The following is a 21,911-nucleotide window of genomic DNA, read 5'->3' as shown; positions in this document are numbered from 1 at the left end:
GCCGATAACTTGCTCTGTGGTGGGACCCCAGACCGTATATAGACTCTCGGACCTGGACAAGTTCCTGCATACAGATGACGATTTCGTGTCTCTGGTGCCCCGAGACCCCGTTTCACATGGATCGGGCACGTCAATTAGTGCTGTCTTGCCGCCGCCGGTGCACCATTCATAGCTCATCAAGAGCTCCCATTGTTCCAATCCGAGCAACGGTGGCCATTCGAGGGTGTGCTTTTTAGCCGGCACCGCGAAATCCTCACGGCAGCGCCCAGGTCCCGTGTTATCCCAGGCTCTGGATCGCCAGGTGAGAAACTGAAGCGCATCTTGGATTTCCCGTAGCTCTTCCATTGAGCTGCCTCTCGGGTGATTGACGAGGCAGCTGAGGAAACTCGAAGATAACCGATGGGTAGTATATATACGCTTGCGGAACACTCTATCCGCTGCTGTCGTGAATGATATAGTTGCACGTAGCGCGTTAGTTACCTTGGAGTGTCCTTCGTGTACCAACGCTCACAAGTGGCCATCACATGCCATTAGAGCACCGGCGTGCTGGAAATTGATGATTCGGGCATCGCCCATCCCAGTTGAAGGACTCAAGACACCTATCCCATCTGGATCTGCAATCTCTGGGACCAGAATGACCAGAAGAGATATAGTCGAGCGCAAAAGACTTATCCTGGCAAGAGTACTGAGCCGAGCAGTTGTTTGCGATCTTTGAGCACATAAAAGAGAAAGGAGAATATTGATAGTACTCTTCAAGCACTCTAATTGCCATTTACGATATCTGGCCCGCAAAAAAGCCCTTCAGGGTGAAGGTCACCGAGGCTGCTACTCAGATAAGACAAGCATTGCCTTTGAATGTTGATAGGGTTATTTAGCAAACGGCTGAGAAGTAAGAACCATGCTTCGCGCGAACCTCCATCGATGTCCCACGAAAGATGCGGCTGAAAATGCTGGGCTTTGATACGGGACTACCAATGGCTAGGGGACTCACCGGGTGGTATGATAGCGGATCTAATGAGTAGACCATTCCGGGAAGATGACACGTACAGGCGCACTGCGGCAGCCTAGCCTACAACCCTAAGCTGGCTCACAGCATGCGGATAACGTAGAGGTATCTCTCCATTAATGCTCCCATTCCCGCTCGTCCGCGCTCATCAGCAGTACACAGGGATTCTGCTTGGGCGTATTCCCAGCAATACCTTCTCGCTCAACGCTGGAAGTGCTCACTGCTTCGACGCTCGGTGCTGTCTGTCCTAGGGTAAGAGCGACTCCTGCTGCATTCAACGCGCCAGATTAGGTGTCTGCGGAAACATAACCGGTGACTCAATTCAAAGATGGGGGGAACAAAAAGCGAGTTACTTCGACAGTGTAGAGAGAGAGGAGAGAATGCCAACGACTTGACTAGCTCATCTGTCGGCCAGACAACACTCGGCCAGGGGCCGAACCACGACTGTAGTCTAGAGCCGATCCCCACCATGATGATCATGAAAATCTCAGATCTACCATTGTGGAGTGCAAACAAGTACAACTGTCTTTTGAGTCGCCTTGGTCCTAGCATTGGATCCACTCTCACCCCGCGTAAACCATGCGGCCCCAGAGATCAGGTTGTAAGAGGGTAACGGTAAACCACTGGCGTTGTTCCTCCTTGAGAAGTATATGCTGCGTATGCAATATCCGAAAGTGCCCGTGCTTGTTGATTGCCTTCGGACAGTTTGTCGGTTATCTCATAGACCCAGAGGTGCAAGGTGTCTCCGTTTGCACCACCCCGCTATGCAATCGGATCAATATTGAGATCGTTTGATCAGTGTGTATTTATAGTTGATGCTCATCGAAGTTACTCCTAGTTCTTTAGAAAATTAATGCACTTGACGATCTACTCGTTGACATACTAAACGACACAGTTCTGGGCTGAGCTCCACGGCCCACCTCATATGTGTACAATATGTGTATATCTCATACTTGGAGAGCTGACTTGCACCCACCGTGACCATCTTGACGGTGAGTAATGAATTTGCTAATCGATATAAAAAATAATATGTATAAACCACGACTCACGCTATTGTGTGTTAACAGTAATTACACCCAATTAAGTAGACAACGCCAGCTGAGATCATGAATTCACAGACTGTTAATAGCACCCCGAAAGGTAATTTTCTGTCTTAGACCTTGTTCAGACAAGCTGCCTCTTCCGCAAATCTACGCTGCTTCCACAGCTGCGTCTGAATTCAAATCATTCCTGTGCCCTATCGACCTCTAGCAGACTTTAGGGCTATTGGGAGTTCAACGAATTAAGCGCCCTCCTCCTCGTTAATGCGGATTGCTCCCTCGTTGCCGAGTCCGCTAGACCAAAAACCGTCTACATAGAGGTTGCTATGTCCGTCAGCACATTTTCAATCGAAAATGATTGAATAAAAGTGACTAGGTGATACTTACGTTCCAGTAGCGGCATCATTTGCAATGACAAGCCAGTACCCGAGGATTCCTTGGATGATGATATCGTGGATAGCAAAAAGGATGGTCTCTCCAGTGAGGCCAAGCTTGAGGGAGAGCGGGCCAGCAGCCAGGGTGCTAGATTGCGTTAGTATCGAATAATCAAGAGCATAGAGCAAAACATACATCGGGTACAAAGCCTTGGCCAGAAGTGCCACAGTTGCGATGGCCGAGAAGAGTCGGCGGGTGTGCGAGTCCCGATTGTTCGCGGCTCTGGTTCCCTTGACGCCGATATGGTAGATGAGAGTGATGAAAGCGATCGCACTGAGAGCGAACCAGATCCACTTGCGCGATGTGTTGGGAGCATAAGTGCCGAAAAGGCCAGTTCCTAGCATCACCCAGTCGGCGACAATGGCAGCAAAGAGCGACGCGCCAGGGAGGCCGGAGAGGAGGGTCAAGCTTGCGAGGATCAGCGGTCCGGTAAGGAACCAGTTGACATAGCGCAACCAGAGGACCTGGCGGACGATTCCATATTCAGTGTCTGGAACGTGCTTGTGCTTGTGGTTATATGTATCGTATTTCCAGTCCATGCCTTGTCCGGTAGCGAGAGCAAGATAGATGATGAAAGAGACTGTGGTTGCGGTAGCGACTAGGTAGTGAATGACACGTTTTGGCTGAAGAGTCAGTAGCTGCATAGTTCGATATAACGGTAAAACTCACTAGTTGTACGCGGTTGCTGAGAATATAGAAAACCAGAGACGAAAGCGCCATGAGCACTGTAACAACCCTATTCGAAATCAAAAATCAGCATTATCCCAACAAGATCTGATTCCCACCGTACCATAATGTCCGCTTGGCGGCTGTATCAACCGCCTGGAAGGTTGGACGGTCCGGAATCACCGTGGGAATAGGAGCCACCGAGGTGGTCGTAGTCCATGAGGAGGTCGAATCGTGCGAAGGAACGGCCTTAGTAACGGTCTCTGTCAGAGTTTGCGTGACTGTGACAGTCTTCTTAAGCGCGTCTTCGATCATATTGGCCATACTCTGATCTGTTTCGAGGTGGGCGATAATGATGCTTCCTCCACTAAGCCGTACGTAGCCGATGCTACTGGAGCCGGGACTGGACGCATTTATAGGCTCTCAGCAGCCAGCGACGATGATGGTGACATCCATGGTCTCGACCTGAGTGGACCAAAGACCGCTGGGTCGATCCAGAGTGAGGGACGTCATTCGCCAACTGCGCGCATCCGGGTGGCATGGCAGCGGTGGTTTTACATTCCAATCGTCATACTGACACCAGAACATCGTCATCGGACAGAGAGCTGCCGGAGCTCTCTGGAACACGAAGGAACATCGATGGGCATTGGTCGAATGATGAGCTCGATTCGGCCGCTGCAAGCAGAGTAAAAACAAGTCAGCTGAGCAGTGCAGTAGCTGTCAAGAGCCAGCCTTCCAGTCATCGTCTCATCGACGCGGGAAGGACTGGGTCTTGGCGGATCCAGAGCAAGTTCCGATCTTGCCACTGACGACAAGCAGCATCCTGAATGATGGATTGGCATTATTATTGGGGAAGTATTACTCCGAGCAAGTGCCAATAAGTGGTCAATTTCTAATTCTATTTATAATATACACGACTCGATATTAGAATCAAGAAGACACGCCGCACGCAGCAGGGGTGACCCCGCTGTTTTTATTGTCCGTGTCTACAGAGTAGATGCCCAGATCAAGAATGCGCATGGAAGCGATCCGGTCACACAGATCCATCTAGTCCCTGGACGACTTCTTCACAGCGATCGCACGCCTTGTTCTCGGCGGCCTCAGCTTCCGGGATGACGTACCGCCAGCATCGAGGGCACTTGGATGCCTGCGGGCTGTAAACATACACTCTTCCTTTCCCACCGATCGGAAGTTCAAACTCCTCGCTGTACTGCCAATCGGCGCTCGCTATCGTGTCGGGAACGGCTTCTCCACTACCGGTAAGAGTGACTGAGGAGACGACAAAGATATCAGGGAGCTCTTCTAGCTTTCGTTGGAGCACAGATTGGGTAGCAGTGCTCGGGAGCTGGATATGCACGAAAGACTGCAAGGATGAGCCGGTCTGCTTGTTTCCTCTTGCCTTCTCCAGCATGCTCTTAATAGCGGAGTGGACCGTAACGATCTCCTGATAGTCTCCACTCAGGGACGGGTCCTGCCATTGTGGGTCAGGCTTCGAGACAGTGCGTCTCAGAGGGTGCTCAAAGGCGGTTTTGAGCGCTTCCGGGGTGTGCTCCCAAGTTTCCTCCACCAATAACGGTGTGATGGGACCTAGGACTTCCTGTAAATGTTGGTAAATGTGAAACAGTGTCGTTTGAGCAGCCCGTCTGCTAGGACTGTTTTCGGCATAAGTATACAGGCGGTCTTTGATGGCTTCCATGTAAAAAGCAGAGAACTCGAGGTTCGCCCATCGATTGACAGCACTGACTGCCTTGTAGAATTCAAACTTCTCGCAGGCAGTTCGCGCTGCAAGCGTCATTTCTGAGAGGTGTAGAAGGGCGATTCGATCCACCAGCAGAAGTTGGTCATACTGAACCTTGTTTTCTGGGCGGAAGTCCGAAAGGGCACCAAGGAGTAGCTTGAAGGTAACGCGGTACTTGTGCAAACTGGTATGGACTGTTTGTAGAACTTGCTTGCCCATGACAACGTCGCGAGTATAGTCACTGCTTGCGGCCCACAATCGAAGAGCGTCCGGACCCAAAGCGTCGTAGACGGGCTTCCCATCCCCCCCTCGCTTCTTTCCCTTTTTCTGCTTCAGTGGAGGTAGAAGAGTGCCGGCCATGATGTCCTGGGGTTCCATGACGTTGCCAATGGATTTGCTCATCTTTCGTCCCTCCTCGTCAAGCGTGAAGCCATGGGTAATCAGGGTCTTGAATGGGGCACGGGGCGCGTCAGTCTGGCCAGAAGCAAGCTGGTGTGCGACATAGGTGAGAAGTCCCGACTGGAACCATCCGCGGTGTTGATCGCTACCCTCAAGATAAACATCTGCGGGACGACCGTGTTCACTGTAAGGGGGTTCAACTTCTGCCCAACTAGTACCGCTGTCGAACCAAACGTCCATTGTATCCGTCCCGCGTCTATAGCCAGAACTTGATGTTTCTCTCAACGCGGGCGGAATCCAAGCGGGATCATTGGCATCGTCGGTCCACCACGCGTTGATCCCACGTTCATCAATAACACTCATAATATGGGAAACGCTGTCTTTGGTAAGTACAGCCTCTCCCGTACCTTGATGATAAAGAGCGGGAATGGGGACACCCCAGGCGCGTTGACGAGAGATACACCATTCGCTCCTGTTCTTCACAAAGTTCTCCAGCCGTTGCCGGCCTGCCGCCGGTACAAATTGGACATCATCGAGAGCCTTTAGTGAACTGCTTTGGATATCGGCCACATCGGCGAACCATTGTTCAGTAGCCCTAATGATGATCGGTTGCTTTGACCTCCAATCATACGGGTACCGGTGTCCGTAGCGGTGCTGCGAAAGGAGTTGCCCTTGCGATTCAATGTACTTGAGTACAGCAACATTCCCATCGGCCAGCACGCTTTTGCCACTCAATCGTTTCGGGTCATCGGGCATTGCGAGATCGGTGAATTTTCCAAGGTCATCAACCGGGGCAAATGCAGGGATTCCGCGGCTAAGACAGGCTTCGTAGTCTTCCATACCATGCCCAGGGGCGCAATGGACTAGCCCTGTGCCTGAGTCAGCGGTCACGAAGTCTGCAGCAATGAGCGGCTGCGGTTCCGAGTTCGCCGCTTTAAACAGTGGCTGATACGTAGTGTTGTCCACTAGCTCTAAGCCGAGAATCGATGGCACAATCACGGAGAGGTCTTCTTTCAGAACAAATTCAAGATACTCTAACCGAGATTGCGCGACGAGTAGATGACCGTGAGCTGCCGACTCGACAATTGTGTATTGGAACGAAGGGTGTATAGCAATAGCAGCATTAGCCGGAAGCGTCCATGGGGTCGTAGTCCAGATGACAGCACTAATATCTTTTCCTTGCAGCAATGGGTCCCGTTTCAGATGCGAAGGAACTTTAACCAGCGGGAACTTCACAAAGGCAGCTGTAGAAACATGATCATCTTTATACTCAAGCTCTGCCTCCGCAAGCGCCGTGCCCGTTGAAGGCGACCAGTACACCGGTTTGAATCTCCGGTAGATGAGACCCTTCTCAACCATTTCGCGAAAGATACCAAGTTGTCGCTTTTCGAAATCCTTGTCCATGGTCTTCCAATGATTTTCCCAGTCCGCCATTACCCCAAAACTCCGGAAGCCGTTCATCTGTTTCTTCACCGTCTTCTCCGCCAGGTTTCGCGCGACTTTCCTCGTGACGGCAGCATCAACAATGCCGCTCTCCTCTCGAGCATCCTTTCGCGCCTCCAGGGCCTTCAGCTCGATGGGCAATCCATGACAGTCCCAGCCCGGCACGTAGCGCACCCTCTTTCCCGCACCGAGCTGTACACGGCATATTATGTCCTTCAATATTTTATTGAGGGCGTGACCGACGTGAAGATCGCCATTCGCGTACGGAGGGCCATCGTGAAGGACAAACGGTCGATCGGCAGGCCTTTCACGACGTTGCCAGGCGTAGAGGTCGTCGGTGCATCGCTTTAGGTATTTTGTCTGATCGGTCGGAGTCACACGCGCCGGGAACGTCGACTTTGGCAGCTTTAGGGTCGACGACCACGACCGCGCCAGCGTCCGCGGCAGTTCGGACATGCTACCGCTTAAGCATATCCTGCTTAACTGGATAATAAGTTTGCGTCAAAGTTGCGGCGCGGAGGAAAGGTTGCTGCTGCAGATCAAGGACTCCAGAAAATAACACAGCTTGGCATCTGAGACCCACGTTCCTCGCGGAGGTCGGCCCAAGACAAACAACCTTGCACCCTCGAGCTTGCGCACGAGGATAATTGAAGCCTCGACAATAAAGCATATATCCTGTACCGGTGAAGAAGCTTTAAAAGAGAGAGTCAATGTGAGAAATGATTCGTCACTGGCTAGCTAGAAATCTACCTACAGCATAGATTCACAACATCAATATATAGTTAAACAGCTTACGGCTCCGTTCTTCATGACTTCAAAGAGAAGACCGGGAAACCCAAACAACTCCGTATTTCCTAAGCCACCGTCATGCCCACCATGTCCAGTCTTCTGTCCCTTGCCTGTGCTCTCCTCCCATCCCCCGAGGAACTCGACGCTGCTTTCAGGACTATCGCCCCACCCTCTGTTCAGCACCATTGGCCTTTCAAGAACTCGCTCTTCCGCTGCGCTTGCATATGATCCCTTCCATACGCTTTTGAGCTGCTGCGAGATCAGGTCGTAGGATGTTTCTGAGGTAACAACAGATACGGAGGGGTTGCCTGAGGGGTTCAGCTCGATCTTCCAGCGACTGCGCCGGTACCGGTTAAACGGATATGAGCCCGGCACATTCCCATGTAGAACAATCTTAGTCACCACTAGTTGGGACGAAGGCGATGGGGGAGTCGGGTCATCAAGACCAGAGCCTGGAAATGCTGGACCAGGTGTGGTCGGATGGGATATGAATGCGTCAAAGCCATGATGGAAGTAGTTGAAGAAGCACTCCGACGGTAACGAAGAGGGATCAAGGGCACTTGTCTGCGAAAAGCCCTCGTCCGAATCATCACTTACGCTGTTATTTGACGACTGATCTGTATCATGAAGTTCAATACCTCTACCTGATGCAGGACTTATGTGGATCATTTCATCCCGGCCGTGGCCGCCAGCGGCCCGATGGATGGAAATCCTGCGATCGTTCTTACGGTAAATTGCGTCCGGCGGCCCAAATTCTGCAATGAGATCCTGTGGGGTGGTTTGCGACAGCCTAATATACGTCGAGGGAGTTGATCTCCGAGTGACTTCGAGTTTACCAGCTCCTAGCATGACGAACTCCTCAATCTCATCAGGCAAAAATTCTTTGCTCTTGCCGGCAAGAGCGGGAGACCGGGGGTACTGCGGCTGCTGCGTGAACAGCTTATCTCGAACTTCTGGCCACGACGGGCCCTGAAATATTGACATAGATGTTGCCGGTAGAGCCGCAGAAGATGATAGCAATGCTACGAAATCGCATTGTTCCGACCAAGCGGAATGCTGAAGTGGAAACGAGAAGGCAACGCCGGGATACGATAGCACATATGTGCCATACGCAGAGGATGATGTCGGCGGGATGTATTCGCCAGGATATGAAGGACCAAAGAGGCGGTTGTAGACGTGACGAAAACCCGGACCCTGTGGAGAAGCTGAATGCTCTTGAGGTTTGGCCGCCCCCTTCCACACTTCCTGGTTCTTATAAACTAACGGTGTTTTGGAGAAATCCAAGATTTCTATAAGACGCAATCTTTGATCTGGCCCGTCAAATCGTAATCGCAGACCATTTGACGGGAGTTGAAGAGTGACGGGTTGCTGTAGAGGATCCGATGCGGAGTACGCGATATCGATCGCGGGGTAGGTCTGAGGGTGGGCTTTGAGGCGGCTTAGGACGTTATGAAGAGAAGCACCAAGTGCTGCTCGGGATTAGTCGTTGCAGAGATGTGTCAAAGGTGAACTTACTTATAGAGCCCAGCCCTTTCCCCGGATAGATCTGAGCCTGCGCTGAAGCTTTCGAGACACTCATGATAAGCTGCAGGGCGCGACCATGCCGTGAGGGGTAAAGGGAGCCAAAGGCCAGAGCGTTTAGTGGTCTAGGGTTGCGCTTAGAAATGGGATCTTAGTACAGTATAGCAAAAATATTCAGTTTCAGTTTTATGTGATGTAAGTTGGTAACAAAATAGCGGGCTGTAGAGAATCAGGCTGCTTGAGCCCAGTCAGATGGCGAAGATGGAGGACGGGGTCATGTGAACGACCCCGACCGCGATGAGTGCGATGACTGGCGATCCAGAGTCACATGATGCTCCAAGGGCTGGGGTTTGTTTATGTTTTCCTTTTCTGGCCAACGGAACAACAGCCGACAACCACCGACATTTTGCGACACCGCCCCTCATCAGGATTCATTGCCTATTAACTGATTTTGGTCTTATGTCCAATTATTGTTTCTGTACCTAACTTCTAACCGTCTATTCGCATCATGGCCGGCCCCCAGCGGGCTACTTCTGGCCTTCCCACCAGGCGAACGACGACGCGACAGCCGACACGACGGGCGGGTTCTGCGATACCAGAACGCCAGACATCCACAGCATCCCCGGCTGTATCAACAAAAACGGCTGCCACCAGTCGGACGCGCGCATTAAAATCCCCGGGCGAACCCGCGAGCGTGCTCGCGAAGCGAAAAGAGAGGGACATCGAGCGAGAAATCAACGAAGATACAAGCATCCATGTTGTCGTACGATGTCGAGGCCGTAATGAGCGCGAAGTCAAAGAGAACAGCGGGGTCGTTCTGCAGACAGAGGGCGTGAAGGGTAAAACTGTGGAGTTGTCAATGGGCCCAAATGCAGTATCAAACAAGACCTATACGTTCGATAAGGTCTTCTCCGCGGCGGCAGACCAAATTACGGTGTACGAGGATGTAGTTCTGCCAATTGTCACTGAGGTAAGGCTGAAACTTCGATTGATAAGGCTGTACGTGATGCTAACTAGTCTGCAGATGCTTGCTGGATACAATTGCACCATCTTCGCATACGGACAAACCGGTACCGGAAAGACATACACGATGTCTGGAGATATGACGGATACATTGGGTATCTTATCCGACAATGCTGGAATTATTCCTCGTGTTCTATATTCTCTATTCGCCAAACTAGCTGATACGGAGAGTACGGTAAAATGCTCCTTCATCGAGCTTTACAACGAGGAACTCCGAGATTTGCTCTCCGCGGAAGAGAACCCGAAGCTAAAGATTTACGATAATGAGCAGAAAAAAGGTCATATGAGCACACTCGTACAAGGCATGGAGGAGACATACATCGATTCCGCGACTGCAGGTATCAAACTTCTCCAACAAGGTAGCCATAAGCGTCAGGTTGCTGCGACCAAGTGCAACGACCTGAGTTCTCGAAGTCATACCGTGTTCACCATCACGGTGAATATCAAGCGGACTACAGAATCTGGGGAGGAATACGTGTGCCCTGGAAAGCTAAACCTGGTCGATCTGGCTGGTAGCGAGAACATTGGGCGGAGCGGTGCAGAAAATAAGCGTGCAACCGAGGCTGGCTTGATTAACAAGAGTCTACTTACCCTTGGTCGCGTGATCAATGCCCTCGTCGACAAGAGCCAACACATTCCGTATAGGTACGTTCATCACCGTCGTTTGAATACATGACGCTAACTAGCTACTAGAGAATCTAAGCTCACGCGCTTGCTTCAAGATTCCCTCGGCGGACGAACCAAAACATGCATCATAGCTACGATCTCGCCTGCTAGAAGCAATCTAGAGGAGACAATTTCAACGCTGGACTATGCTTTCAGAGCCAAGAATATCCGCAACAAGCCGCAAATAAACTCTACCATGCCTAAAATGACACTTCTCCGTGAATTCACGGCCGAAATTGAGAAACTGAAGGCGGAGTTGATCGCGACCAGACATCGTAACGGAGTGTACATGTCAGTGGAATCATATGAGGAAATGAAGATGGAAAACGAGTCACGAAGGATTATCAGTGAGGAGCAACGGGCCAAAATTGAGTCGATGGAGTCTAGCCTTCGCCATAAGGTCCAAGAGTTACTCACTTTGACGAGCAAGTTCAACGACCTGAAGAAAGACAATGACGACACACTGGCCGCTTTATGCTCCACGAATGATGTCCTCCAACAGACCGACATAGTCTTGCAGAACACCCGTGCCCAGCTCGAAGAGGAAGAGATGCTGCGATGTGCGCATGAAGAGACTGAACACCAGCTCCAGGATGTCGGCAAAGGACTTATATCAACCCTTGGCCGAACCGTTCAAGATATTAATAGCCTACAATCAAAGCTTGATCGGAAAGCCGAGTTGGACGCTACCAATGCGGAATTATGGAGAGCATCCTCAACGGAGGTTTCAGATGTCACGAAGCGGATCGACCAGCGGGTTGAAGCTTTCCAGACGCGGCATGCAAAGCTTCTCGAAACCACGTCTGCCAAAGTTAACGAGTTCATTGCTACAGAGATTTCTAACATCGAGAGGACTCGGTCAGATCTCTCCGAGTATAACCGCTCGCTTGATGCGGCATGTAACAATGCGAAGGCTGAGACATCCGGCGCTCACGAAAACATGAACGATGTGCTTGAAGAAATCAAAGATCTGCGCGAGGAAGTCAAGTCTAAAGTAGGAGAGGGACTTAATGGCCTCTCAGCTGCCGCAGCCCGGATATCAGAGGAGGTTATTGGCGAATTCACCCAACTTCACAGCCAAGTAAGAGTTAATCCTTCATTGTGGGAGTATATCATTACTAATATCCCTAGCTGCACACATCGTTCAATAACCTTGGAAAAGACCTGAAGTCGATCTTTGAGACGATGGCCACGCACCTTTCAGAGCAGAAGAATGAAATAAACAGGCTACGGGCCGAGCTACAGAGCTCGAACCGCCAGAACATAGAAATGACGCACAAGGCCACCGCTCATCTCGCTCAAGCGATTGAAGAAGAACACGTCGCTGCGGAAGCGGAACGGGAGCTTTTAATGTCGCAAATCAAAGCGCTGGTTGAGGAATCTCGCCAGAAGCAATTCGCCCGCCTCAAGACCAAGATTGACGGGGTCAGGACCGAGATTTCATCATCAGGGGACATGTTAGAGCAGGCCACAACTCAGCATGACCGCCAGATCGATGAATGGGTTTTCAAGTCTGAACAATTCGCTAAGGATGTCAATGCATCGAAAGATGAGATCAGGACGAGGCTGCAAAATGATTGGGAGGTAAGTGTATTCCCCGGTTTCGGTAAACTTTTTACTAAGTATGTAGGCCTTTGATCAGCGGAATTCGACAATCCGGAAGGCAACAGAATCTGTCCATAAGGAGACGGTACGCATTGTTGACGTTCAAGTAGACGACATGGGACGGCAAATGGAAGCTCTGGACGATTTCGTGGCAAAGGCACGATCTCAGAATGGTCGTTACCGTGATGCGCATATTGCAACCCTGGATACAATAGCCACCGGTGTTCGCGACTCCTACTCCTCGATTGAGGGGCGGGTTGAAAACTTGACTGGCCGGATGAACCAGTTCCAACAAGAAGCAACTAATCACTATGCCACTCTGGAAGAATCCATTGCTCCGCTATCAGACGAAGTTAGGAAGCCCCTTACGGACTTGTCTTCCAGTTTTCAAAATCGCTCTCTGGAGGAGTATGTCGCCACTGGTGTCACCCCGAAGAAACGGAAGTACGACTATATTTCTGTCTTGCCTAGCACGGAGTCTCATGAGGTTCTCAAGTCTCGCCTGAGAACAACAAAGGAGATGGAAGTCCTTCCATTCAACAGCGACGATCAGTTGTCCGGCCCTTCCAGCTCTCCTGGAGATTCTCCGTCGAAAGGCTTCGTTTACAACGACGTCGGAGACGAGGTAGGAACTCATGCACCAACCGTGACCAACGTCAACCCTTCCAACACTGGACTTAGGGAAGTCGATGCAAACGTCGCCACAAGACCGCTCGTGTATAGCACGGACGAGAAAGCCACGGACCAGGATGGTTCCCCAATTGTCAGCCCGGATAGCGCGACAGAAGCAGAAGGGATGAACGGACCACCTTCCAAAAGGCGACGCTCAAATTCAGCTGTTGCTGATACTAAGTTGCCAAACAAGATGCTCGCTAGGAGGATGGCTGGCATGATGGAGGGGAGGGAAAACGTTCCGCCTCTTGGTATTTCCAATGGGCGCCGACTGAGGGGTCGACCTTCTCCCTGATATACTCTTCACTCGGGCGAGATGATTTTCTCACCGCAAAATATTCTTATACCCTACTGCTTTTCTCGAGGTCAAGGGTTTCGGCGTTCTGGGAACAATGAGTTTTGTATCGGGCTTTTGATAGATCGCATATGATACATCGCCTTCGGAAAGGATTGGGTGTTTGTTTGTTTGTTTGTTTTTTTTTCTTTTTTGCTTGATCGCATTTGTTGGGCATGTGTTTCTGGGTCCGGTGTGGGCTTTCTCTTCTACCAACATGATGTCTGGCGTCCTTCTGATACCTTTTTTGTTTAGCGGGCTACGTTTTGACCTAGATACTTTTAACTATCTCCGGGATCTCAGAACCTTTCCACCAGTAGAGATCCAACATGCAACAGGGCTTGGAAGATCATGTATAACCACCGAATCAGTAAAATATCAAATGAACTACAGTAGATCTACACACCCTTCCACTCTGCTACTGGTCCCCAGGGACAGCTTCTGGCTTTCGGACTTTTTCACTCTCTACCACAGGTGCAACGTCCGCCATATCCCGGGCACTCGGCTCTCCGAGCAGGCTGGTCTCTTGCACTGACCCTTCTCTCCCCGCCGGTATTCCCCGCTCTCCATTCTCGATAACCAATCTCAGTTCTTCCATTCGCCTCGCAAACTGATCCATCATGTCCTCCAACCGCTGACCGCTTGCTTCCTTGTCCCTGCCAAGTATACCAAATGGTAGGCCAGACGTTCCCTGGATTTGGAGCATGAGGCCGCCGTTCAGCGGTTTCTTAGAAGAGTTTTCGAATGTCGGTGCGGGAAGGAGTTGAGTGTTCAGTATTTGCCAAGACGGTGAGAGGCTATGCGCGGACGTTATTCTGAATTGACCTTGCGGGGGTAACTGCTCTTGTTCAGTAATTGGCGGGTTGGCTATATCTGGTGTCGGACCTTGCGGCTGGTCTTGGGGGTGTGTTCCAGGAGACATTCCTGCGGGATATTCGTTCCCCTCTCTAGGCGGTACATGATCGATATCGAGGATTATATAATTATCGTGTACGCCGGGTATTGGGTCCGGAAGGAAAGACTCCTTCCTCGTCAGATTATCGTCCTCGTATTGGGCCTCTGACTCGTGCTCTCCCACCCTTGGAGGATGCCGGTGCACCGCTTTTGACTTGCCCTTAGTACTTGGATTCGGAAGGGCATCATGCTCAAATTCAAGCGAGCGCAGCGCAGCTTCCGTTACGATGTCTGTGTCGTCGTCCGAGAAGATGTAATGGACTGTTGGGTGATAGTATTCCGAGGTGTGGGTGTCTTCGATCAGGGTGAAGAAAGGCCGAGAGAGCATATGCGATGCAAATGAGGGCGCGGTCTTGTGGTAAGTTTGATCATTGTGTTCTGCAAGGTGTGAGTCGACCGTTGCGCCGGTGTGCAAGCTTGCATGCTCATAGTGATCGATAGACTGCGGTTGCGTCTGCGGATGCGCGGCTTGGTCGATGCTGCGTGGACGGGACGACGGACGGCGAAGGGATTGTTTTGAGGGCGATGAGGAGATAGAGGGCGATATAGAGGGTTTTGGTAGAGACATGGCTGATGAGCTCGCTACATGGTCACGATCGTCGTGAGGTTGACGGTTGAGTGGCATCTGAGCCACTAGGCTGCTGGATGAGGAGAAGCTCTTATCGATACGGTAGCGGTGTCAGGTGATTAGGCCAGGCCAGGCACGAGTCTATTATGTGGGCATATGTACATATGGGGGGCGGAATTATGAGCATGACTGGAAGGAATTATTTATTTTGGAGAGTATCGTCAGACGAATAAGATAGAAGATATTAGAAAAGGGTATCATAGCAAGTGCAACCCGAACGCCGTTTCCAGTCTGTAACCTTTTGCGATTTTGTTATTCGTCGTTCTGTTTCCATTCGAATTCTAGCCAGGTGTTAGCGGAGGGTAATTGGTTGTATGGTAGACATACTCTGTCGGCACATGGGACAAAGTCCTTTGGAAGACTCTTGTTGAATCCAAGTCATAAGGCAATGCTATCACAAAAAACATCAGCTTGATTAAGAGGACGAGGGGTCGGCAGTCATACCATATGGAACGAGTGGCCGCACTTCCCAAGCACTATAGCGCAGTTAGAACCGAAGGACTAGCTTTGCTCATCATGGGGACTTCTTACGCAATGAGCAATCATCGCCGGGAAATTTGCAGGTTGGGCAAGTCCCGTCAAACTGGACGCGGCAGATACCGCAGACCTCATCTTCGGGCATATCCCAACGCCAGGTAGCGACTGCATTCCATTCTTTGAGCGTGACTTTCATGGCGAATTAATATGGTGACGGGTAGACAGAGGCGTGGTGGCTTGGTGGTCGCTACTTTCTGGCAGCCACAGAGGAAGGAAGATCGGTGGAGCTGTCGATAAGAGAAGCAGTTTCTAGTGTGATTCTCACATGGCGGAGATTTGGGGTTGCTTGCCGACTCCGCACTCTCATCGCCAACTGATCAAGGAAGTCTCCAACACAGCTGCCAAAACCTTAGGGCCTCTTGCCTCTTCACGCTGCGCACTCATAATACGGCCAATTCATCATCACATCTCCAATGTTACCGACCCACCAGTCAGGAATGTAAATATAACTAGTCATTCCCCCTCTCATAACTTCAAATCATGGCTTTCGCAGCGGTCCGCAGCTCTTTTCTCTCACCGACCCGTTTCATACGACCGACTATGCCGGTATCCCAGCAAATACGAACTCAGGCTCAGACCCGTCAGGTCTCCTTTGCATCATATCTCGTTACTCCAAAAGAGCTCTCAGATGCCTTAAAGAAGAATCCGTCTACGAAGATCTCGACATCTCCCCGCGTAATACCCTTATGCGCAGCTTGGTTTATGCCCAATGACCCTGAGGGTCGCACAGGGATCGATGTTTTTCGTAAACACCGTGTACCGCAAGCTCGCTTCTTTGATCTGGACGCTATTAAGGATACTGAGTCGCCTTACCCGCATATGCTTCCAACTGCGGAGACGTTCGCCCAAGCAATGAGTGAGCTTGGGATTCGGCGTGATGATGAGGTGGTTGTCTATGATACAGAGGAGCTTGGAATATTCAGTGCACCCCGCGTCGGGTGGACTCTGAGAGTGTTTGGACATCCCAGAGTTCATATCTTGAACAACTACAGGTTATGGGTGCGCGAGGGCTACCCGACAGAGACCGGCGAGCCTCGTCAACCGGAGAAGACGAACTACCCTGTGCCTTCATTTGACTCAAAGCTCGTAATTCCCTTTCGTGAGCTGAAGGAGATCGCCAAGGAGCATCGCAAAGAGGGTGCGAAAGAAGTTGAAATCCTGGACGCCCGATCTCAGGGCCGCTGGGCGGGAACCGACCCTGAGCCGCGCCCCGGTCTATCCTCTGGACATATCCCTGGATCAACGAGTCTCCCGTTTCAGGAATTGCTCGACCCTGAGACAAAGACATACCTTCCTCCAGACCAACTACGAAAGATATTCGAGTCGCGCGATGTTGATGAAACCAAGTCTATCATCAGTTCCTGCGGTACCGGCGTGACGGCTACTATAATCGAGACCGCGCTGGGGCTGGCCGAATACGGTGACCCTAGTATTCGAAGAGTATACGACGGAAGCTGGACGTAAGTAATCTTTCCTCAACGCGGCTTCTCATTTACTTAAACCATGCGCAGGGAATGGGCTCAGCGTGTTAGTCCAACGGATGGATTGATTAAGAAGGCGACCTAAGCAGATAGCAGCGCTGATCTGCCTCACTTGCCGCTTGTTCTTACCCCTTTATCTGACGCGGTGGTTGTTGAAGTAATGCATGTTCAGTTTCGCGCATAGGTTGAGCGGTTGTCCATCTTATAGAGTGTAGTCCTGAATGACATACTAGGTGTATTAGATGTCCTGAGCATCGAAATCAATTGCTAAGTGAACTAAAATTGCTAAACTTGTCAAAGATGTTTACAAAGGAAGGACTATAAACACACTTTCGGGCTTTCTTTGTAACGAGTAACAAGTTGCTTAGTAAGGGGCTACAGTAAGGCCCGCGAGTTGATCCGGTACTCCTTCGGTGGCTTTCAATGTCCCATCACTTCGGCCGCACTCTACGTCAGCCAGAAACACAAGATGCTGCCGATGAGAATTCTTCATGAACTAGGATCCGACTGTAAGTACATTGAGTTTTGGCCTCGTTCGTCGATGGACGCGGCCGCTTATGCTCAAATTCCAACCCGCTACGCTACCCCCACATTCCTGATCTCTCCTCCGACAACGATCCACAACCTCACTCAAGCTTCGGCTGACCGTACGTTATAGTCGCAGTTTCTAGAACAGGCTACTTGGAGTAGGGCGTCTGCGCCTACAGCGGCCTCGATCGAAAACACAAGCGCCTGCGTTTGCCGACTACCGCCACTGAAGCGAACACCATGTCGGCCGGACGCAAGGTCTTCCACTGTGCCGTGGATGAAACGGCATTAACGACGAACATAAGCGAGATAAAAAAATGGGCCACCAACGGAGCTATCACTCTCATCGTTCCTCTTTACAGTAAGGCCGTTTGGATTTGACCCTTGCCTGCCGCGTCATCCGCTCACTCCCTTTCCAGCTCTTGAGCGCCTTCATGCACTGAAGAAAGCCGGATCCCAGGTCGCCATCAACGCTCGAGAGGCAGTGCGGTTTCTTGACCGCGCAACCTCGGACAAAGGCAACGCTGCTTCTGAACGAGTTATATTGCAAGGCCCGATGGAACAGTTTGAAGACTGGAGTGAGGCGGAGAAGTTCTTTTTACCGGAATTTGAGGAGGAACCAGAAGCTGCCGGGAGATTAGGCTCGGCGGACGAGCCGACTCTGCAGGACAGGCGCGAGGAGAAGGACAGTGACCGCAGGAAGAGCAATGGTGCTACGGACGACTTATCACGGATGCTCCTCAGCAAGCTGAATTTCAAGAAGGACCCGGATGCCGCCTCCGTTACGTCTACTGGCACTCATAGTGGCCCCGCCTCCCGACCGTCCTCCAGGAGCTCGCGAACAAGTCCGGACTGTGTGAATAATCATGCCGCGAATGGAGACGACTCGAAGGATTACAAGAGCAACGGACACCGTCGCACCGCCTCTGGGTCTACTATCCCCGTCGTGCCGCCCGTCTTACGGCCTTTGCTTAGCGCACTTCTCTGGAAACTACACAAAAGTCCCGATGCATCTAATGCTGCTAAGGCTCCTATCCTAGTTACCAACGACCGTACTACGCAAATTTGGGCACAAAAATTTGGTATTGCTGTCAAGAACATCCATCAGTTGCGAACTTCCATTCAATACGAGGAAAGGGAATACAAAAACCGATGCAAATACGTCGAGAAAACCCAGAACAACGAGCCGAAACCCTTGCTCTCCTACGAAGACGAAAGCGACGAGGACGAGCTAGTGTTCGTCCCCCGCGGCCGTGGCAAAGGCGCATCGAAAAGTGGTGGCTCCCGTGGAAGCAACAATCGCAAGACTTCAACCACAGCCAAACCCGTCGTGCCATCTCTGGAGAGTACGATAGAAATTCCAACCCAACCGATTGATCCCAACTCGTTCAGCCGGTCGCTGGGCGTGCCCTCGAAGCAACAAGCGACGGTCGATTTGAGTACCCAGGCCGGCGCCTCACGTGGCTTCGCAGGCGCCTCGCGGAACAATGGAAACAATCGGCGCGGAACGTCTCGTGGCCAAACCCGTGGTGGCAGTCGTGGCCGTGGCAAACTATGGGTTCCTTGATCTTACGATGCTGGTCCGTCGACCGTTATGATGCGACGGACTGACAATCAATACAACTACGCGATTGACCGAATGGTTGCCTTACGAAGCAGAAAAAAAAGGTTGTATCTGCCTAGCCCGACTCAGGTTCTCTGTCAGTTTCCTTTATAGGTAAGACAAATGGGTTTTGAGCGGATGACCATGGATGCGAGAGCCGGAGGATGGAGGAGTCAAATACGGTACTTGTTCCACCTCGGGATTCGACTACGGAGCATTGTGGCATGGCCTAGATGGGTTCAGATTGAGTTCAGGTCAGGTCCAGTCCAGGCGTCCACTTTGCGTTCCTATGATCGCTCATATCATGTCATGCCTTTACTCCTTTACTTTCCGTTTATCATGGAGGAAACAGGGCTGCTGTTTCATCTGCCGCGTGGGTAGAACCCCGTGTCCCGACCAGATCAGCATGCTTTGCAAGAGGTAGGCTATTCAACATGCTACTCTTAGTTAGTTACCAGCACACATCTCTACCAAGACAGGTGTGCTGGACCGTCCTTCTTTTATTGTCGCGCGTTGATTTTTGTCGGCATCACCAGACTGAGACTGGATGTCAGTTACCGTACTTAGCTCATTGAATACTTCACGTATCTAGCACTCCCATATGAGTAATCCTCTTACCTTAACAAAGAGTAGGTAGGTCGGTCTACCCCGCGATGATCCCGTGGAACAGTCCAATCACTTGACCCGGCCACTCCCCTCATCGCCGCGACAACCATGCCGTGACGATGAGACTGCACTAGATCGTACCTTGAGATCGTACATATATCCCGACCTGTCCCACCTCCCTTACTCTCTATGCTTAGTCTATCCAAAGTGAACTAAGAAACATACTGGACTCCATTTTATCTGTACCAACAAAACCTATCCATTTCAAACCTGTCTCCCTACAACAATGTCCACCTCCCTCGAATCACCCTCCAACGACACGCCCACAATCGACACAACCTCCCTCTCTACCTCCCCGCTCGAACGCCGCGACTCCCTTGAGAAACACCTCCTGACTCGTCCCGACCCGAAAGACCTCAAGGATAGGCATATCCTGCTCGATACGAATGTTGCTCCGTACGTCCAACGCTTATCTGTCCCATCTACCTGTATTTGGGTGGTATTCTGGTTGTACAATTATGCTAATTACGTTGTCGGATTATCCAGATCCATCCAAGCAATGCGCCAGAAGCTCGATCGCCAGCAGGTGTCAGATAATTTGAAGAAGAGCCTGGAGCATCGGCCAGAGAGGGAAGAGTTAGTTGAGCGTGCGTATCCCTTTTCCTATCTCCATTGTCTTGAGCTTATCATTCTCTCCTCCCCTAAGTTCCGTCAGACTATTTCCGCTTGTAACACTAGACATGTGCTGACAGTTGAGCTGGGATACGTAGGCCATATCCTCCCCGCTGACGAACAGGCGCCTGTTAATCAGTGATTACCTGACAAACAGGGACCAGCGTCTTGCTGGGATAAATTATCGTGGAGCAGGATAGATACATCGCTTCTATCCATGATGAAATAAGTTTACGTCATCTATACTTTGCTGCTGGGACGGCTTGACCTCGGTTGACAAGGAACGAATTGGGACAGGCAAAGTGCTGGATAACTTGAGTGTTTCATTTGATCATATTCCGTGCTTTTCCACAAACGTATTGGAAATATTGAATGTACCTATCCAATACACATATATTATCATAACTCATGCCATATATCTTGCCATACCACTGACTCCAGACCCACATTCGATGAGACAAACGAAATGAAAGGTCTCGATCAGTAAACGTCCATTTCTACCGGCCCCAACAAATCCGGCTTCCACCCCTTCGGCCTCTCACTCCCTCTCACGAGAATCCCATACGCCGCACGCTCAACCTTCTCCACACTATTACACATAATCTCCGCCTTCTTCCCCCAGTCTCGCATAATCTGATAATCATGGCGGCGCGGGATCGTAACACCCTCAAACTCAGCCCTTATCTCACGCAGGTCACGAACAACACCCGCCTGCGCAGGAGGCAGCCTAGGCAACCCGTCGCCATTTTCATCATCCTCAGTATGACTTCCGGCGGAGAGCGACGTAACGGCAAACCGCATAAGCTCGCCTGTTAGATCAAATAGGCCCATCACATAGTCGTCTTCTGTGACTAGGATATCGGGAGGCAGGTGTGATGTAACTTGTTCGCGAGTTATGAGGGTCTGAGTCTCAAGGTAATGTTTGAAGGAGAGGGCTTCGATGAATTCTTGGATTCCGCCGCTGAGGTTGCGCAGGTAGCGGTAGTTGTTAAGACCCTGTGTTTCTGGGCTAGCCGAGAGGAAGAGGTCGTTTATCTGGGTGAAGCGGGATTGGACGTCTTTGAGAATTGATTGCGGAATAGGGGCTCCGGCGGTTCGGACTCTGGAGTGGCTGTGGTTAGAACTCTGTAGTGTTTGCCTGTTCGATCAGTGTGGAGTGCGACGGACCGTTGGAGGGAGAAGATACTGAGATGGCCCGTATTAGCTCGTTAATAAAAGAAAAGAGGATATAAATCGCGGGCGTACATCTTTTTGCTAAGTGCTGTAATATCACGACTTATCTTGATCAGCCGCTCACGACGGTCGTGGTGTTGATCTAGCTCGTCGCGGAAGCCCTCGAACATTGAGAGGACGTCGAAAGAGGCTGATTCTACCATTGTCGTTGATGAAAACCGCTGTGACTTGCCGTCGTCGTGGAGGGGTAAGCCTTCCCAGGAGCGCTTGGTCCCGGCTGAGAAAGTGTCGGTGTTATTCTCCATGTGTGGTGTTGAGGAGTTCCGAGTTGTTCTTGAAGATGTCATTCGGCGGGCCTAACCCGATTGGGACTATCTGATAAGATAAGACGC

The 21,911-nt window shown here is 51.1% G+C and overlaps 8 protein-coding genes across 8 annotated transcripts; 3 read left to right on the top strand and 5 right to left on the bottom strand.

Annotated features, from left to right (window-relative positions):
• Positions 1-1,972: 1,972 nt before the first annotated feature.
• BDW70DRAFT_141874 (opsin family protein) lies at positions 1,973-3,841 on the bottom strand. The gene is made up of 5 exons (XM_073737843.1): positions 3,272-3,841; positions 3,151-3,217; positions 2,617-3,104; positions 2,434-2,568; positions 1,973-2,370 (listed from the first exon to the last, which is right to left on the bottom strand). The coding sequence occupies exons 1-5, from the start codon at positions 3,469-3,471 to the stop codon at positions 2,289-2,291; spliced, it is 972 nt and encodes a 323-aa protein (XP_073593199.1). The 5' UTR covers positions 3,472-3,841; the 3' UTR covers positions 1,973-2,288.
• A 339-nt stretch (positions 3,842-4,180) lies between these two features.
• BDW70DRAFT_152531 (tRNA synthetases class I-domain-containing protein) lies at positions 4,181-9,095 on the bottom strand (the record flags this gene model as incomplete). The annotated part of the gene is made up of 3 exons (XM_073739456.1): positions 4,181-7,210; positions 7,523-8,985; positions 9,032-9,095. 3 exons carry the CDS (start codon positions 9,093-9,095, stop codon positions 4,181-4,183), a joined length of 4,557 nt encoding a protein of 1,518 aa, XP_073593198.1.
• Positions 9,096-9,545: 450 nt separating this feature from the next.
• Positions 9,546-13,298, top strand: BDW70DRAFT_162643 (putative kinesin family protein (BimC); the record flags this gene model as incomplete). The annotated part of the gene is made up of 5 exons (XM_073741162.1): positions 9,546-10,007; positions 10,062-10,705; positions 10,754-11,807; positions 11,858-12,310; positions 12,357-13,298. The coding sequence occupies 5 exons, from the start codon at positions 9,546-9,548 to the stop codon at positions 13,296-13,298; spliced, it is 3,555 nt and encodes a 1,184-aa protein (XP_073593197.1).
• A 457-nt stretch (positions 13,299-13,755) lies between these two features.
• BDW70DRAFT_152529 (uncharacterized protein) lies at positions 13,756-14,859 on the bottom strand (the record flags this gene model as incomplete). Its single annotated transcript, XM_073739455.1, has 1 exon — positions 13,756-14,859. The coding sequence occupies one exon, from the start codon at positions 14,857-14,859 to the stop codon at positions 13,756-13,758; it is 1,104 nt and encodes a 367-aa protein (XP_073593196.1).
• A 312-nt stretch (positions 14,860-15,171) lies between these two features.
• On the bottom strand, positions 15,172-15,592 carry BDW70DRAFT_162641 (anaphase promoting complex subunit 11; the record flags this gene model as incomplete). The annotated part of the gene is made up of 4 exons (XM_073741161.1): positions 15,172-15,200; positions 15,247-15,310; positions 15,364-15,395; positions 15,451-15,592. 4 exons carry the CDS (start codon positions 15,590-15,592, stop codon positions 15,172-15,174), a joined length of 267 nt encoding a protein of 88 aa, XP_073593195.1.
• Positions 15,593-15,936: 344 nt separating this feature from the next.
• Positions 15,937-19,032, top strand: BDW70DRAFT_152527 (sulfurtransferase; the record flags this gene model as incomplete). Its single annotated transcript, XM_073739454.1, has 4 exons — positions 15,937-16,916; positions 17,319-17,388; positions 17,893-18,420; positions 18,493-19,032. 4 exons carry the CDS (start codon positions 15,937-15,939, stop codon positions 19,030-19,032), a joined length of 2,118 nt encoding a protein of 705 aa, XP_073593194.1.
• A 761-nt stretch (positions 19,033-19,793) lies between these two features.
• On the top strand, positions 19,794-20,777 carry BDW70DRAFT_141865 (RPEL repeat-containing protein). The gene is made up of 3 exons (XM_073737842.1): positions 19,794-20,130; positions 20,221-20,321; positions 20,445-20,777. The coding sequence occupies exons 1-3, from the start codon at positions 19,961-19,963 to the stop codon at positions 20,486-20,488; spliced, it is 315 nt and encodes a 104-aa protein (XP_073593193.1). The 5' UTR covers positions 19,794-19,960; the 3' UTR covers positions 20,489-20,777.
• A 49-nt stretch (positions 20,778-20,826) lies between these two features.
• BDW70DRAFT_162637 (translin family protein) lies at positions 20,827-21,824 on the bottom strand (the record flags this gene model as incomplete). Its single annotated transcript, XM_073741160.1, has 3 exons — positions 20,827-21,448; positions 21,514-21,531; positions 21,592-21,824. 3 exons carry the CDS (start codon positions 21,822-21,824, stop codon positions 20,827-20,829), a joined length of 873 nt encoding a protein of 290 aa, XP_073593192.1.
• Positions 21,825-21,911: the final 87 nt, after the last annotated feature.

This window comes from Aspergillus foveolatus (assembly GCF_047715535.1).
Source record: "Aspergillus foveolatus strain CBS 279.81 unplaced genomic scaffold BDW70scaffold_53, whole genome shotgun sequence".
NCBI classification, from domain to species: Eukaryota; Fungi; Ascomycota; class Eurotiomycetes; order Eurotiales; family Aspergillaceae; genus Aspergillus; species Aspergillus foveolatus.
The sequence above is the reverse complement of the archived record's forward strand: the minus strand, read 5'-3'. Positions and strand labels throughout refer to the sequence as shown.